General features: G+C 38.2%; 1 protein-coding gene across 1 annotated transcript; it reads left to right on the top strand.

Moving 5' to 3' along the window:
• The first annotated feature begins 284 nt into the window (after positions 1 to 284).
• LOC144647342 (protein phosphatase 1F-like) lies at positions 285 to 16002 on the top strand. Its single transcript, XM_078507138.1, has 7 exons — positions 285 to 600; positions 3295 to 3404; positions 3715 to 3917; positions 7226 to 7414; positions 11900 to 12043; positions 13737 to 13893; positions 14505 to 16002. Exons 1-7 carry the CDS (start codon positions 413 to 415, stop codon positions 14984 to 14986), a joined length of 1473 nt encoding a protein of 490 aa, XP_078363264.1. The 5' UTR covers positions 285 to 412; the 3' UTR covers positions 14987 to 16002.
• The last annotated feature ends 1379 nt before the right edge of the window (positions 16003 to 17381 follow it).

Below are 17381 nucleotides of genomic sequence, written 5' to 3'. Positions count from 1 at the left end.
CTGATAGATGTTGTGAGGAGAAATTTGATGTTGGTCACTCTTGGTTAAAGGGTTAATATTATTTTGAACTGAAATGCTTGCTAGTTTATAAAATCGAAAGGCCTTGGTCCTGTAAGAGGTGTCTCCTTCTGAGGTCTTTGTAAATTTTGTAGCCACTTGCGGCCCCCAATGTGCAAAAACCAAACAAAAACACTTCGGGAGTCACAGCGTTCAAATCAGTTCGCGGTGTGTGTTCCGTGACCGTGACCGCCTTCGATTCGTGATCCATGATCCTTTTCGAACGCGCTTTACACTTAACAGTCATAGTACTATACTACTGTATTGCGAGCGTTGGGCAACGATAATGCGAGATGAGATTTTTGACGTTCTTCGTCATATGTGAGGTTTCCAGGTTTATAAAAGTCTGTTGGTCATGAGTGTCCTGTTGACGGAGGAGGAAAGGCGGGAGTCTGTTGAATTCTTGCGTCAATTTGTGGCGGTTCGACCCAACGCCTTTGGCGACGATGAACCTTTGCCGTTTCGAGTAACACCGCTATCGATATCTATCAACGAGGTGGAAGGAGAATGCATCGACTGGTGCTTGCAGTACCTCACTAAAAGGTTAGTACTGGCATGGCTGCCATCCTTGCAGATGCCAAATTGAGCTAGTTTAGCGTGAGCTAGTAGTGTTTACTTTTGAGCAAATCGATCGCGCAGCTTGCTTGTGTTTACAAATGCGTGTTGAATGTAGAAAAATTCACAATGTTCTGTTTAAAATATAAGAACAACCCCCGCAGTTTTCTAGGAGAAGAACTATCTTTAAGCGCTTCAAAATGTTTTGTAGTTGTGGTTTAGGTTAAAAAAGCTTTTATTAACAAACGTCAAGAATTCAACTGGATGCTGTTGAGATGGGGTATTGTTTTGTTCAGCAGGATTAGATTTTTCATTCCATAAAAGCGTGATTGAATCAGCCTTGCACTGTTCTAAGTGTATTAAATCAAATGAACTCAATACAGGTTGAAGTGATAGATTTTAATGGGTGTAACCAAGCTCAACACCACATTCAGTCGACAATATTTTGGTCGTCAATGAAGGTCGCAAAGAGTCATGTGTGATAACCCTTATATTGGCGCTCTATTATTGAGTTACAGTCAAAAGAGCTGATATTTACAGTGGGTTGATATTCTCTGTCGTTTCTTTGTAACTACCTTAACACAGGCTAATTCAATTGAAAAAATAATTATTGCAGAGTTTGAACGACAGGTTTAAAACAATAAATCATTGACAGCAGGGCAATGTTTGGTGTGAATTAGGCATTACAATTGGGCAGTTAAGCGAGACTTATGTAATTAGAAACATATAATACATGTATTGATTGTTGTTTCACAGCAGTGTCTCTGAATATTCAGTAAACCTACATTTTATGTTGTATACATTAACCTTTGCCTAATCCACAGTATTGTCTTCACATTTTAATAAATAGTTTTGTTATAATCCATCTGATTAAGCCACTGTGCACAACGCACAGTACGGGTATGCAAATGTGTTTGGTCAGTCGAGTCCTTCTACAACAGCAAGCATACGGACAAAATGATCTGTCTCACTAGTTGTTGCAGAGAGTAGGGCTGTAATATGATGCCATTCATTAAGTGCAGTTAGGTATGCACAATAAAATACTTAATTGACACTACCAGTACATAATACTATAGAAATAACAATAAAATTGCAATGAAAATAGTTATAGGAATAACAAGGACAGATTGAATTCACTAGTAAGAACAGAAATATGATTAACACCTTCTCAGAGGATTAGTTATTTTACTTTAGGAAGCAACAAAACTATGCAGACTATTATATACAGTACTGTGAAAATATGAATGGAGTCCTTTGCTGAGTTTTGTACTACACTTAAATGTAGAGATGTGTCATGTAAATGTATGTGAAATGAAAACTAATTAGTGAAAATGTACTGAGGAAGAAGTCCAGTCTTGATTACCTCCAACCATAGTCAATAGTCCCAATAATGATTTGATAAAGGTTATACAAACCCTTTTACATTTTACAATGAGATTATTCACTCTCGATTTTTATGAGGTGATAGTTGATGAGGCAACTGTCACCTCTACTAAATTTTTATCATATTTGGATTGGTTTAAATTGATTACATGACACAATAGCGTTAACCCACAGGGACACTATCAGCCCATAGTGCTGTCCAAGGAAAATACTCAGATAGATAGTAGTTGTACGTGAAAATACTCAGATAGATAGTAGTTGTACGTGAAAATTTTTGTGAACAAACAAGTCTACAGACAAAAACCTCACTACCTTCACTGCATTTAGTGGGTTTCTTGTCTGTTTCTTTTTTTGTTTGTTGCTAAATTTTGGCTTTCAAGCCTTTCATCCAAAAAGGTAAAAAATAACTCAAGATGCTCGCTTTTAAATGGGCGTATGGAAGAAAATTTAGTGGTGAACAATAAAAACAGCAGTGTTTTGTCTCGGAACTATCAGTCTGATAGTTGCCCCTTGGAAATTTGATGTGGTCTTAAAATTAGCATATTTGTTATAAAAACATCAAATTTCTGGTGAGCAACTATCAGCCAACTGTTCCTTGACAGAAACACTCTATTGTTTAAAAAGAAATTGAGAGCAAATAATCCAATTTAAGTAGAATTCTGTCTAAAGTTGGTACAACTGTCAGTAAACGATTTCCAGTTATTTCTGCTTTATAAAGGTTAATTATCAATCTGAATACATTCCAAGCTTGTGTGAACTCGTATACTCATTGTTAGTGAAATGCTACTAGAATACTAATGCAAATATGACAATCTCATTGGTTGGGTAGTACTTGTGTACTATTAGTCATTATTATACGAGTTTGCAAGAGCTCAAAATGTGTGAAGATTAATCTTTACACATAATTCACACATTATCAAGTTTATTAGTTGGCTTAAGTATATTGACGATGTAAAAAAATAAATAAAAAATGTATTTATAATAACATGTTCGCTATTTACAAGGCTAAAAGGTTAAAAATAATAAAATTAAAATGTTGAAACCAAAAGGTTTCAGCTGTTTGCCATCATCAGGGCAAACAGCCGAAAACGTTTGGTTTCAACATTTTATTTTTATAATTTTTAACCTTTTAGCCTTGTTAAAAGCATACATTTTATCAAGCGAACATTATGGACATCCAATAATATGTTTATTTACAAAAAAGAGATGGTTATAAATTTTTAACTACAAGGCTTGGATGGGCAACACCATGTTGAGATCAAAACATTTTATTAAAATTTGTTTACAATCTCTACTTAGTGAAGCTCCAGAAGTTGCTGTCACTTGTGCACTTGTCACTCATGCTGCTGTCAAGCAAATCACCGAAAAAGATCTTTCTATCTATAGACAAGAACAATCAGAGGATGATTGTGAGTATACTCATATTTGACACTTTTTCAATGCTGGTCCAATTTGTCATGCAAGCCTCATTCTCATGCATCTGTCTTTTATAATGTGCAAGTAATTTTGAAGGGAAAGTAAACAATATATCTATTTAAAATGTGTTGTTCCAAAAAATATAAATACCTTCTCCTCGGAGGAATGTTTGCTTTTGAGACCCCCCGCCCCCTTGGAATTTCCAATTACCTTTTCTGGGTAGTATGTATGGATATTTTCTGGAACCACACAATCTACAAGATGGTGTTGTTTCACTTATTAACAGTAGTGCTCTTTTTTCAGTACTTGATGCCCCTAAAATAGCCAAAGATGTTATAAACAAAGTTGTAGAAATTTGCAAGGAGTGGGACAGTGAACCTCCATGCTTTTATAAATCAAAGATGAAATATGAATCATATGTCCATGCCATCAAGAACACAAGAAGGAAAATGGAGGATAAACATGTTATCTTGCCTCAGTATAACAGTATCTTTGGATTTCCAAAGGTAACTTTGTTCATGAGATAGTAATGTAAGAAGCCTACCCTGTGTTTGATTTCCCAATTACCCTTAGCTCTGTCTCTCATGGCGAGTCATTGAGTCAACAAAATAGATAATATGTTGACATTAAAGGGACCTTACACAAGTCACCTAATTAAGCATGGGCACCTTATACCCCTGATTCACGGTCGAAGGAAGTCAATAGAGGAATAAAATATTATTCCTCTATTAAACAGAGCTTTATATGCACAAATATTTGTCCATAGATGTATCTATTAAGTGAAGCTAGAGAAAACTTTGTGTTAAGGAACAAATAATGTCCAAGGAAAAATATCTGTACATGAGGCTATTGTGTTTATTTTCCTTCAAGTACAAAGTACAAAGTACTGTTGAAGGGGCAAGAGCAAGAAACGTACTTTGAGTTTTGGCCAAATTGAAAATTGTCACAAACAACTCCAAATTTTGCACGCAAGTTCGTTTACGTGTGCTTAATTCAAATTCGCTGGATCTAGCTTCGTTTTTTAGAAATTATGCATGCAAAGAACAAAGACGTTTTGCAAAGCTTACGTTCTCCACAGTCAGCCAGCAGTATGAGTTTTTTGACACATCGCGTGTAAATCTTTCCTTCTAGTGTTATTTAACTGTTCGGGGAGGTTGAAAAACGTGTCAGAGCTATGCTTTTAGTTTCTAGCCGCCATTGTTGTGGAAGAAAAGAAGAAAAGGACTGGATAACACATTGTGACGCGATGTCACCTGATAGGTGTCACATGAGAGGAAACAGAAAAAAATGGCCGTTTGTTCCTAAAAATCACAGCCTTTGTTTAGTTTTAGCGTAAGTGCGGCTGCCAGGTGGTTGAAGGACATCATTAAGTCTGAATACCCGTAAGTTAAAAGCATCGCTCGAAGAACTGAGAGATGTTCCTGCCTTTGTTGTGTACAACAGCGCTGTTTATCGCTCCAGAACAACATTGCACAAACCAAGGTAGTTTTGAGCCTGGCAGAATAAAAGCCTAAAACGAGAGTTTCTTGCCGGGAACTTTGTCAAGGCGAGTTTTGTAGTGTCCACTTGGATGCTGCCGCGATAACCTGAGTATCAGGCCTTCCTAAGGGGAGGGGGGAGGGTAGGGAAGGAAACAGGAGAGGAAGGCCTGACACAAACGCTTTGATTGGGTCATGTCAAACATCCAGATTCTGGATGTGGCGCTGATTGGGTAATTCACAATGGGCCCTGACGTCACACCACCGGAAATAAAAATTTCATAACGGCGTCTTCAATGAACTGATGTCCACGCGAACGAACAGTGAGCGAAAACTTCGCTCGACGTTATTCAGCGTTATTTCAGTGTATTTATGGAAGGCGACGACTTCAAAACGGCTCGTGAAGGCGCTCTACAGCTTTTCCTGGAATTAGATGTAATAGAGGACAGAAATTATGCCTCGAAAGCTGCTTGTGAAACGGAAAGTCGACGTCCTCGGAGTTTTAGCAAAATAAAGGTGACGGGCCTACGTTTGTGACATTTGTACCCTTGCCGTTCCGTGTTAAATTCGGTTTTTCGACGTAATTTGCTTCTCACTTCTTTCTGAGGGGCACTGTTTTATTTAGAGGCATTATGTATTAAATAGAGCCGTAAGATTGTGGCCAAGGAAATGTCTAGAGGTCATTGCATAATTGAAGATCTAGATTGTGTGATGTAATAATGTAAGGATAGGAGATGGGAGAGCAAACAGTGCTTTACTAAAAGCAAAAGCAAGGTGTAATTGGAAAACCAGCAGAATGTGATTTCGCTGAGCATGCTCGCCATGCCATTTACTTGGCCTTCCTTAAATCGGATCAACGGCGCACGTGTCACAGAAGTTGAGTGTTGTGCAGGCGCTTTATCGAGAAAACTTATCAAAATAGTGTTGCCCCAAACAACAAAAAACAGCTAACCGCAAGCAGGCTGCAGTGAAAGCTAACCGCAAGCAAACTGGAGTGAAAGCTTACGGCAAGAAAAGCGCGATCTTAGGGTTAAGGCCGACGAGGATCTAAACCCTAACTTGAAACACTAACTGTAACTTGATTTTGTAACCCTAACTTAAAACGCTAACCCCAACCCTGAGCCTCGGGGTTCCCTTTTGCCTTAGGGTTAAGCGCTTAAACCCTAACCTTAGGGTTAGAGTTGTTTGAGTTATAGTTTGATCCTTAAAACGTTTGCTGGTTTCATTGTTTTAAGGAACAAAAGGGTTCCTTTGTTTATCGTTTGTCAAAGAAAATTCCTTAATATGCCGCCAGCAAAAATCTTGTCTTTTTGCATGTGTTATTTTTTGAAAACGAAGGAGAGACCAGCAAAATTAAATACAGGGCAGTGTTGAGCACACGTAAACGAACTTGCGTGCGAAATTTGGAGTTGTTTGTGACAATTTTCAATTTGGCCAAAACTCAAAGTGTGTTTCTTGCATTGCCCCTTCAGTTATTTTCATACTAGCCCTTTTTGATTAAGGAGATGTCTTGGCCAAGAATAATTGTGTTAAAATTTGTTTAATTAACACTTTTGTGTGTGAACAAATTAGATAAAATTATGGTAGTAAAATTTACCAATGGATAATGCTATCCACCAGATAAGTTACTATCCAGTAGATTAGTGCTGGCAAAACAAATGATGCTATCCACTGGATAGTGATTTATCCGGTGGGTAGCATTATCCATCACTTAAACAACCAAGTCCTGTTGTTTTGTTGTTACTAGGCATATTCTAGTGTTTTACATACCGGTTGTACATGTTTCGTAAATCATACTACAGTCAACTCCCCCATAATGGACACCTTCAGGACCACTATTTGGTGTCGGCAATAGAGAAAGTCCATAGTAGCCGGAGTTATTTTCAGTATTTCTTATTCGCCAGGACTTAAACTACTGTCCTGTAATGATGAGGTGTCAGAATAGGGAGGTGTCTACACAGGGGGAGTAAACTGTATTAGAACATTTTTTTTTATTTCAAACACCTTGTTATTATGGACATATAGTAAATCTTTCAGACACCTGCTTAGAAAGTAATGATAATTTATTACGAACAGTATGTTAAATCCTGAGTTAAAGAAACCCAGCCTTTATATGAATGCCTCATTATTAGAGACAGTGGTTTTAGACCTTAACTGATACATTCTCTTAATAACCTGCTAAATATGGACACTTTCTTTGGCTGCCATGGTGTTGACAAGTAAATGGTCTGACTGAATAACTGATGCAATGATTGGAATGCCAATCATTGCATTATTATTAATGCCACTGGTACAATTTTATCTCATGACTTCTTTTTTTTTCCATTTGTGTAAAGGAGTACACCAATCAGGCATTCTTTGCTGTTTATGACGGCCATAGTGGAGTCGATGCTTCCAGTTATGCTGCCACTCATCTTCATTGTCATTTGGCAAGAAACAAACACATTGATACTGATCCAGGTCTGGCTTTGAAACAAGCATTTGAAAAGACTGATGAATGCTTTGTAGCAAAGGCTAAAAGAGAGGTAAGGAGACTTAGGATATTTGAGTACATTTTAAGATGTTCAAAGACCTACCCAATATCTTTATGTTGTAAGGATCTTTTCACCAACTAAAGATAGAAACCAAAAGCAAGCTGTCCAGAATTGTTTTAGCATAACCCAGAGACCGATCTATTCAATGGAAAGCTCACTAAAAATAATAATAATAATAATAATTTACTTATATTGCGCAATTATCAATTTAAAAATTTTCAATTGCGCATTACAATATAGTTAAAAAAAACTAAAAATTTAAAATTTAAATTCACAAGCTAAAAAAGATTAAAATGTATATGACTATAAAAAGAAATGTACAATTAAAAAGCTTTTAAAAATAAAAAGGTCTTGATGGCTTTCTTAAAACTTTGCAGAGATGGCATGTTTCTTATTTCACTTGGAAGATTGTTCCATAATTTAGGGGCGGCCACATGAAAAGAGCGATCCCCAAGCGTTGCGTTGTTTATTTAAAGCTTTTGTTTGTGATTTTGGCAATTGTACTCGTTCATGCTCCCAAGGCAGTGTATCGAAAATTAGCATAATTCACTGACTGTCTATGAGGTAATCCCGAACTCTTATTGGCTACACAGGGGAGTCTATTGATCATATGATGGCTCTCTGTTTCAACTTCGATAGTTGGTTTGGTGCCCCCCCCCCCCCCCCCCGCCAACTGCCTTGTCCCGTTTTGCTTTGTGTGTCACTTTATGCTAAACTCAATGAAAAACTCAGAGACTCAAAGGACAGTGCAGAATGCATTATGGCCAATCAATCGACCACATGATAATAATTTTCCAGGGTAATTTCGCTTGAGAATAAGTCAAATGAGTTCACCTTTCAGTTCAGTATTGAAGCAGCTAATGTGATATTTGTGCTTTTCGTGCAAAGGTTTGTAACATGATACCTTTGTTTTTCTCTTAGGGCCTCTTCATATGATCCCGGTTGACCGGGCTGGCCCAGTTACCGAGATCTCGGCTCACTCCTATTTTCTTGTAAAATTTTGGATGTGTTCATATGAGAAGGTGGGCCAGCCCGGTTACCGATATCTCGGTTTCTGCACCCAAGATCTCGACAACCGGGAAGAATATTTTCCCATATGAACGCTCCAGCCCGGTCGCCGGGACGCAACTTTTTTTGAGAAAATACTTAGCTTCCCTTTCGTAATTGGGCGGTCCAAATGGTTTAATTTTGCCTTGTATCTATTTCCACTTCAGAAATATGCGAATTAGCTTTATTAATAAAGTTACATGGGTCAATAAAGCTACGATAGTCGCGAAAGATGCAACTTTATGTGTCGCCATTTTGCCTTCGTTTCTTGAATTTTATCCCCGTCAACCGGGCTAAAATGTTCCATATGAACAGAGGTCAAAATCCGTCCTGGTAACTGAGACAGCTCGTAAACCGGGCTCATGTGAAGAGGCCCTTAGACTGCTATGATGCGTTTAAGTCTAATTTAATTAACGCCACGGATTCTACAAGAATCATACCGCATTGTCTCCTTCAGCATATAGAAAACAACCTAAAAAATTACAAATTTTCAGAACAGTGCACGAGCAGAGCACAAACTATAATTTACAAAGCATAAAATGTCGAAATTGCGACTTTTCCCCGAAATTGTCGATAAAATTGGCGGCTTCTTCCCCGACATTGTCGCTAAAGCATTTCGTGCGCCAGATTATGCTCTCGCCACGGTCTGGTGAACACGTCACACGCTCACTCAAGCATGAAGCCGAGAAGCACGTAGTGTGAAGATTTCTTTCAAGAAATGTCGGAACCGTCACGAAAGCATGTTCAAACAACTTAAGAGGCAGAGGTTTTACAAAATAAAACGGAGGTTAGTTCAACCGATGGAGAACAAATCAAAGGAAAGGAAGTGACGGATGTAATATGATACTGTTGTTTTTCTCGCAGATCGCTGTGATGCCTTTTTAATTTAATTAAATTAACGCCACGGATTCTACAGGAATTCTACCGCATTGAAAAGCACACCACCTTAGGCTTTAATACAAAATTTCTAAACACGTCCCTGTTATTTTAATTTTCGATAGCTTGAATTTCAGTTTGATATTGAAACAGTAAACGAGATACTTTTGTTTTTATCAAAAACATGTAACATTACACTTTTGTTTTTGTCGAAACGGATGTAACACGATGATATGGTAACGTGATTTATTTTCTGCAAACAAGGCGACATTGATTATAACAGGGATATTATCACCTTTTCTAAGAAAACAGCGTTGCCATATCAGGAATTATTTCACATGAACCACTATGACGCCTTAGTGTTTAATTCAATTAATTTGTGGTTTTAAATTGGCGCCATGGAGTCTACACGAATCCTTCTGCAGAAGAAACACGCAATGTTCGTGATGTAGACTGATCTGCGCATGCGTTTAGCACAAAGTATTTTGTTGGAGAAAGAATTGTACCACAAGGAGAGCATAGTGCTTTCTGAAACAAATATATACTTTGAGTTCTTCAATTGTAAGTATCGTAAACACACTCCCCGTTATACCAAGGGCACACGGTCAGGTTCTCTCCATCCCCTCCCCCCCTCCTCTTTACAGAAATAATTAATTAATTGAAGGCCTAAGCGCAAGAAACGCACTTTGTGTTTTGGCCAAATTAAAAAAATGTCACAAACAACTCCAAATTTCGCAGGCAAGTTTGTTTACGTGTGCTTAACATTGATCTGTATTCAAATTCGCTGAATCTAGCTTCGTTTTTTAGAAATTACGTATGCAAAGAACAAAGGCGTTTTGCAAAACTTACGTTCTCCACAGTCAGCCAGCAGCATCAGTTTTTCGACACATCGCGTGTAAATCTTTCCTTCTAGCGTTATTTAACTGTCCGGAGAGGTTGAAAAACGTGTCAGGGCCATGATTTTAGTTCCTATCCACCATTTTGAGGATTCGCTTTAAGAAAAGGACTGGACTGAACACATTGTGACGCGATGTCACCTGATAGGCGTCACGTGAGAGGAAAGAGAAAAAAAAAATGGCCGTTTGTTCCTGAAAATCATTTGAAGCCTTTGGTTAGTTTTAGCGTAAGTGCTGCTGCCAGGTGGTTGAAGGACATCATTAAGTCTGAATACCCGTAAGTTTACAGCATCGCTCGAAGAACTGAGTGATGTTTCTGCCTTTGTTTTGTACAACAGCGCTGTTTAGCGCTTCGGAAAAAAACGTTGCACAAACCGAGGTAGTTTTGAGCCTGGCGGCATAGAGAGTCTAAAACAAGAGGTTTCTTGCCGGGAACTTCGTCAACGCGAGTTTTGCAGGATCCGCTTGGGTACTGCCGCGACAAAGTTGCCGAGAAGTGACCTGGTTTTAGACTTTAAAAAATTCTTTATATGTTCCCCAGGGCACCTTCCCTTCGCAAAATATTGTCTGTGTCTCATTAAATATTCATCAATGAATCTATCGATTCGTGCGAACGAAAACCTCATAAGTTTATCTTGTTTTCGCGGGATTTTGTAGATGTGTGATGATGTAAGGAGTGGAGATAGAAGTGAGAGCAAGCCGGCGGCACTCAACTGAAAGCAAAACTAGTATAATGTGACAACACGAGCAAACGTATTCAATCAACAATCAGTCTTTATTTCACTTTCACCTCGGCAAATTACAGCTAACGGTAACAGAGTAAAATAGTCTTGCCCGTAACAACAAAAACTAGGCTAAGATAACTGCAAACAGACTGCAGAAAAGCTAGCTGCAAGCAAACTGGCGTGAAAGCTTACTGCATTAAATGCGCGATCTATAAAAGGTTGAGGCTGACTCACTCTGATCCTAAACTTAACTTGAAAACGGCTTAACTCCCTAATCCCTTGGGGTTAGCGTTAAACTTTTTTTTTTTTTTTTTTTTTTTTGTTTTTGCGTTAGGGCTAAGTCTGTAACCCTAATCTGAAACTCTAACCCCGACCCTACGGCCTTGGGGTTACCTTTTGCGTTAGGGCTAGGACTGTAACCCTAAAAATTTAGCTGACTTCATCGTCTTGAGAAACAAAAGGTTTCCTTTGTTTATTGTTTGTAAAAGAAAAGTCAAAAGACGCCGCGCAAGCAAAAACCTTGTCTTTTTGCATGTGTTATTTTTCGAAAACGAAGGAAAGACCAGCAAAATTAAATACAGGGCAGTGTTGAGCACACGTAAACGAACTTGCGTGCGAAATTTGGAGTTGTTTGTGACAACTTTCAATTTGGCCAAAACACAAAGTGCGTTTCTTGCGCTTACGCCTTCAATTGATATTAATTAATTTATTGGTGATTAAAAGTTTACACCGCGTTAGCGGTTTAGTGGTTTAGTGATTTAGTGGTTTAGTGATTAAGTGGTTTAGTGGTTTAGTGGTTTAGGGGTTTAGCAAACGCCAACCCACCAAACCATCACAATAGTGCATTCTGCACTAATAAAAGATTTAATAGAAGTGTTAACAGGGATTTTCAGTTTGTGCTAATGGTGTATTATTTTTTTCAAATGTGGTAGGGTCTTCGTAGTGGTTCTACAGGTGTCGCTGTCTTCATAAATGGTGAAACACTCTATGTGGCCTGGTTAGGTGATTCACAGGTTGTACTGTGTAAAGCTGGACAGGCTTATCAATTGATGAATCCTCACAAACCAGATAGAGAGGTACTGAGAAGCATCATGCACATTTTTTTGCGGGGGGTTGGGGGGGGGGGATTGCTGATTGCTTGTGTTAGGTCTTATTAGTTCTTATTAATTTTATGAAATAGTACCCGTAGCTGTAGTATTGTGTTGTAATTGTTTATCTGCTCATTTGGTTTTTTTTTGGGACAAGCAGGTTCAAAATTCAACGAACGATATCAAAACGAAATGCTGTGCTGTTGCCAGTATTTGTCGAGTATTCTGAATCCAATCAAACTCTTCTGCAGTGGTTTCTTTTAGCAGAGAAGTCGTGGTATTAACAGTTTTAAGTTTTGAACAAAAATATTACATGCGGCCGCTTTCTGTCAGATCGTGTTACAATGTTTGCCAAACCCGTGGGAACAGCCGCTTCTGATTGGTCAGTTTCTGACGTCACAAAAGCAAGTCAAAACAATCGATTCTTTCTTCTCTTGAAGCGTCACGTTAGCAGTGATTCTGCATAAAACTTTTAGAAGCTGAAGGAACAGAAACTGTCTCAGGCAGAAAATTTAATTGTAGGAGAGATTGCGTGGAAATTGTTCAAAACATGCGGGATTTCGAATGCTCTTGACCGTTCAAAAGACGATCATGCACGCCGACAAAATAATATTCCAGAGCAAGCCGATGGACGACCGCAGTTCCAGCCTAAATAGCGAAGAAAAGACGAATAAAAACTTCATTCTAAACGTTGCTTCACTAAACCAAATGGCTTTTTAGGAGCCACCACTTAAATAAAAGAATTAATTACAAATTCTTGTTAATTTTTTTTGTCGATGATCACTCAGCTTAGATGAATATTTTATTCAAATTCAACTCTTTTCTCATCATCATCGATCCTTTTTGCGCCATTGGACGCATAAGGCCTCTACAGTCTCTCCCCAGGGGGAGCGTTGTTGTGCCGCCTTCCGGATCCCATTCCAGGTCAGGTGCAGGGACTTAAGTTCTTTTTCGGCCGACCTTCGCCAGGTTGTTCTAGGCCTTCCCAGGCCCCAAAAGAGAGGGTTTCGGCTCACAAACTCCCTGGAGGTTTTGGTCAGCAAGTGTCATGCTACCATCCATGGAATGGTCCTCCCTCTGGCGACCCACCATTTCCCACTGTAAAGTTTCTGTTTCGGTTTCTGTAGTCACATGTTGAGTCTGAGGGGGTGACTAGCCCCCTGCAGACTTGCCATAGCCCCTGTTTGCCAGCTTTTTCAGGGTTTCTGCCAGGCCTTCACAGCTACTGTAGCGGCCCTGGGACCTAAGTCCCACTGTACTTCACCCTGACAGGCAGTCCTCTACTCCACCGTTGCCCACCTCCCACGAACGAGGACGTTAGGGGTTGGTCTTTGGGAGGCCAACTCTTTTCTACTACCATTGAATTTTTTTTCGGCGGAAATACCCGGCTATAAGCCGAACCCCCAATTTCGTTGAGTTTTGACCAGTCTTCAGTTAGATTTTGTGAAAAAATGGCTCGGCTTATAGCAGAATAAATACGGTATCATTATTATTATTATTATTGCAAAATAGCAGGTCCAGTTTTGGATCCGTTTTGGACTGGTTCAGAAACGGTCCCGTGTAAACAGAAGGCCTATCCGGTCCAAAAATTGGACTGGATCTGTTCCGGACCAGTCCCGTGTTAACATGGCCTAAGACTTTTACCCATAATATGTGATATATTGTTCAATTATTTTTTTAGGATGAAAGGCAACGAATTGAGGCCCTTGGAGGTTGTGTTGTGTTTTTTGGTGCTTGGCGTGTAAATGGAAGTCTTTCAGTATCACGGGCAATTGGTGATGCTGAACACAAGCCTTATATCAGTGGAGAGCCAGATAATGAGCACTTTGATCTTGAAGGTAAATGATTTTACAAAATGGGAAGGAAATGATTCTGTTCTGTAAAACTTCCTTATTGAAACTAAAAGTTTCAGTTAAGATATAATAAAATTCGAATATGCTTTGGCATGTATATAATTTTAGTTCCCTCCTGAATTAAAAAACAAACAAATTTGTGCCACTTTGTTACCTTTTAAACCTTTTTACTACAGAGTGGTATTGTTATCCCAAACTGCCAACATCTTTCAGGTCTGCAAATAATTTTTTTTCACTTGAAAGGACATGTGTCCTACTAAGACACCATCTTCGTCAGACAAAACAAAATTGTGGTCGGACATCACCAAAAACAAAAGGTTGAATTTTTATTCATCATGCCGTTAAATGATTTGCGATAAAAAAAATGCCTGGATATCATGTCCGACCACACTTGGTATTTCGTCGGACAAAAGCAAATTTTGGTTGACCAATATCTGATGACTGACTTATTTGCAACCCTGTCTATGGAATTTGCCCCAAGGAGAACACTCAAGTCTTAGAGCAAGCACTTTGAGAGAACATATACTTCTAAAGATAGAAATTGGTTATGTTCCTACTGGAGGGCATGCTAACTCTTGTTATTGGTATTTTGACAGGTGATGAAGACTTCCTCATATTAGCATGTGATGGTCTGTGGGATGTTATTAAGCCTGTAGAAGCTGTTGATTTAGTGGTTAAACATTTAGCAGAGGGAGGAGATAGATCATCTGTTGCTAAACTTCTTGTGGATTCTGCTAAAACTGGAGGTTCTAATGACAACATCTCAGTGGTTGTGGTTTTCTTAGATCCTCACAAGAAAGACGTTCCAAATAAAGAAGTATGTGACAATGTCTCAAGCACAGAGGTGCAGCAGCATGTTTCTTTTGATGATAATGTTACCAGTTCTACAGAAAATGGTACTAGTGAAAATGTTAATTCTGAAAACACAGGTGACAAATCACCTTTATCATCTCCTAAACTCTCACCAAACTCTCCCAAGAGTGAAGGGTCACCCAATCCTAAGGATGAAAATACACTTGCAGAACAGGATTCGCTCATAGCTTGTAGTAAATCAGACCCACCCAATGCAGCAACGTAACATCAAACATCACTGCTAACGTCCTTAAGGTTACTGTAAAGACTTGTGCTTACTCATTTAAAGATAATATTTTGAAAGCAAATTTTTATGACATCACTGGCGACAAATTGTATTCGACAACTAGAATGCAAGTACTCAGGGTTTTTATTAGCTGATAGTTAGAACTGAGAACAACAGTGTAATTTTTTAACAATAACCCAGTGGTTGTTCTATTTAACATGGAACAGTGGTTTACCGTAACTGATTTATTTATACTTTTATTTAAAAAAAACTGTATGTACACTCTGTTGGCATTCTATTGATTGAAATTAGATGCCTGTTTAGCTTACCATATTGTGCGTTGAGCACCAATCAGCCACTGGGTTATGCTAAATAGTGATAGATAAAAAAAATATGTAACTATCAAAAGACTTTAAAATTTAGATGTACAGTGTAGATCACTTAAAAGAATTTCTTTCAACGTTCGAATAACAGGCATTGGAAACAAGTAATGCATTAGAGGCAGGTTACTTATAAAGGTGATTCCCATTCATTAAGAATGATTTTACATGGAAATTCTTCGAACTGAAACTGAACTGCAACTTTATTTATTTGGGAAACTTCCTCTGTTTGATAATAAATTTGTATGGTATGTTTTAACTCTTGTGGAAGACAGATGATGCTGACACTAAGTAGCCCATAACTCCTTGTGTCAGCTTATTAGGTCTATGTTTTAATAGTGAAATTCAAGGGAATCACCTCAATTACATTGCTTCAGTAGGTAGACATCTAAAATACCGGTATGTTATTTGATGTATGTATGTCAATTGTTTTTGTGCTTTGCTTGACCTGCTACTCAGAGTTTAGATTTGCCATATTTTCTGATAACAAAGGTAACAGTATTTTGAATACAATGAACAAATATAAGCAAGCCATTGATAAAGTGTATCATTAAGTTTTTCTGTAATATTATTACAGTCCACTTAAGAAAAGTGTGAAATTTTTATTATAATATAAATTAGAAAAGCGTGAACACATTATTTGTTTGTTATTGTGTCCTGTGGTAAAACAAATCAACACAACTAACATATTTGTCAAATCAAATCAAAGTCATGCTTTTCAATTCTCACTGACATTCAAGGTGATTTAATATAAAGATATTCTAATACCCATGGTATGTAACTTATTTATAAAATTAATGATTTCCAATATAATCTCCTTTATGATATGAAAATAACTTGACAGTGGACCCTTTGCATAAAACAGTCACACGGTACAAATGGCTATGCTGGATGGCAAGCTTATTGCTGGGAGGGACATCCAAAACAAAGAAGAGTTCCTGCTTGACTGGTGCAAGTTGCTTTGTTTTGTAGCCTGTCACCTAGATTTTGTACTGTGTGACCGTTTTATGCAAATGGCCCATTGCATTTAGCAAAGCAATTTGTAACTTTTATGATGTAAAAAGTGCTATTATTCTTAATTACTAATAAACAGGCCAACTTATAAAAAGGAAACGAAATTAGATAGTTATATGTTCTGTTGTTTTACCCATTTTATACCTACCGGTAGATACAACTCTTTATATGGAGTTGACAAAATATTCTCCTAAGTGTATCAACAAATTCCTGAAATCTGATTGATCCACTGCACAACAATGCCTAATTAGAGTGCAAGCAGTACAGCTGTCCAGATAACATACTATAACCTTATTGACTGAGTGGGAGGGTTAATGTTTTGATCTCATGCAGTAATTGAATTCTCATCATGTGCAGGGTTGAATGGCTTTTTTTCTGGGGTGGCTCACATCTGCTGCAAGCCTTTTGGTCAGTGCGAAGAAAGGATCATGGCCTCTGGGGATGGGAATGATCTGGTCAGCCCACATTATGTTTTTCTATAGGATTACATCATGATCAGCAGATAACTATTGGCCCATAGTTACTGGACATTGCACTTTGTGGGCTCCTATTTATCCCAGGGGGAGTACTCGGGATTTCAAGTGACGGGGATGATCAAAGCATTTTTGGGGTTTGAAATTTTCGATTCCGGTTTTTTGGGGGGTAGGAAAATTTGGCAAGTATTTTTGATTTAATCATGGTAGTGCCTTGGCTGTGTAGTTCTGCAACTAAGGTACAAACAATTTTTTGAGGGGTCAATTTTAGATCTAGGGATTTTTTGGGGGGTTATCTTGGAAGCCCCATGGATTTTTTTGGGTCTTGATATTTGCCCCCATGCGATCATCCCCATTAATTGAAATCTGGAGTACCCCCCTCCCGGGCAATTAATCTTGACCGAACTGACAATAGCATTGACATTGGATTTTATGGAAAAGAAGATTGACATGGATTTTTATTAAACTTGTATTTTTTCATTCATTTGAGTGTCTGACAATGTCTTGTATTTTGATTATAAAAATGGT

Source organism: Oculina patagonica, chromosome 3 (assembly GCF_052425735.1).
Source record: "Oculina patagonica isolate OP01 chromosome 3, crgOcupat, whole genome shotgun sequence".
NCBI lineage: Eukaryota > Metazoa > Cnidaria > Anthozoa > Scleractinia > Oculinidae > Oculina > Oculina patagonica.
Note: the sequence above shows the minus strand (reverse complement) of the source record. Positions and strands in the feature narration are given on the sequence as shown.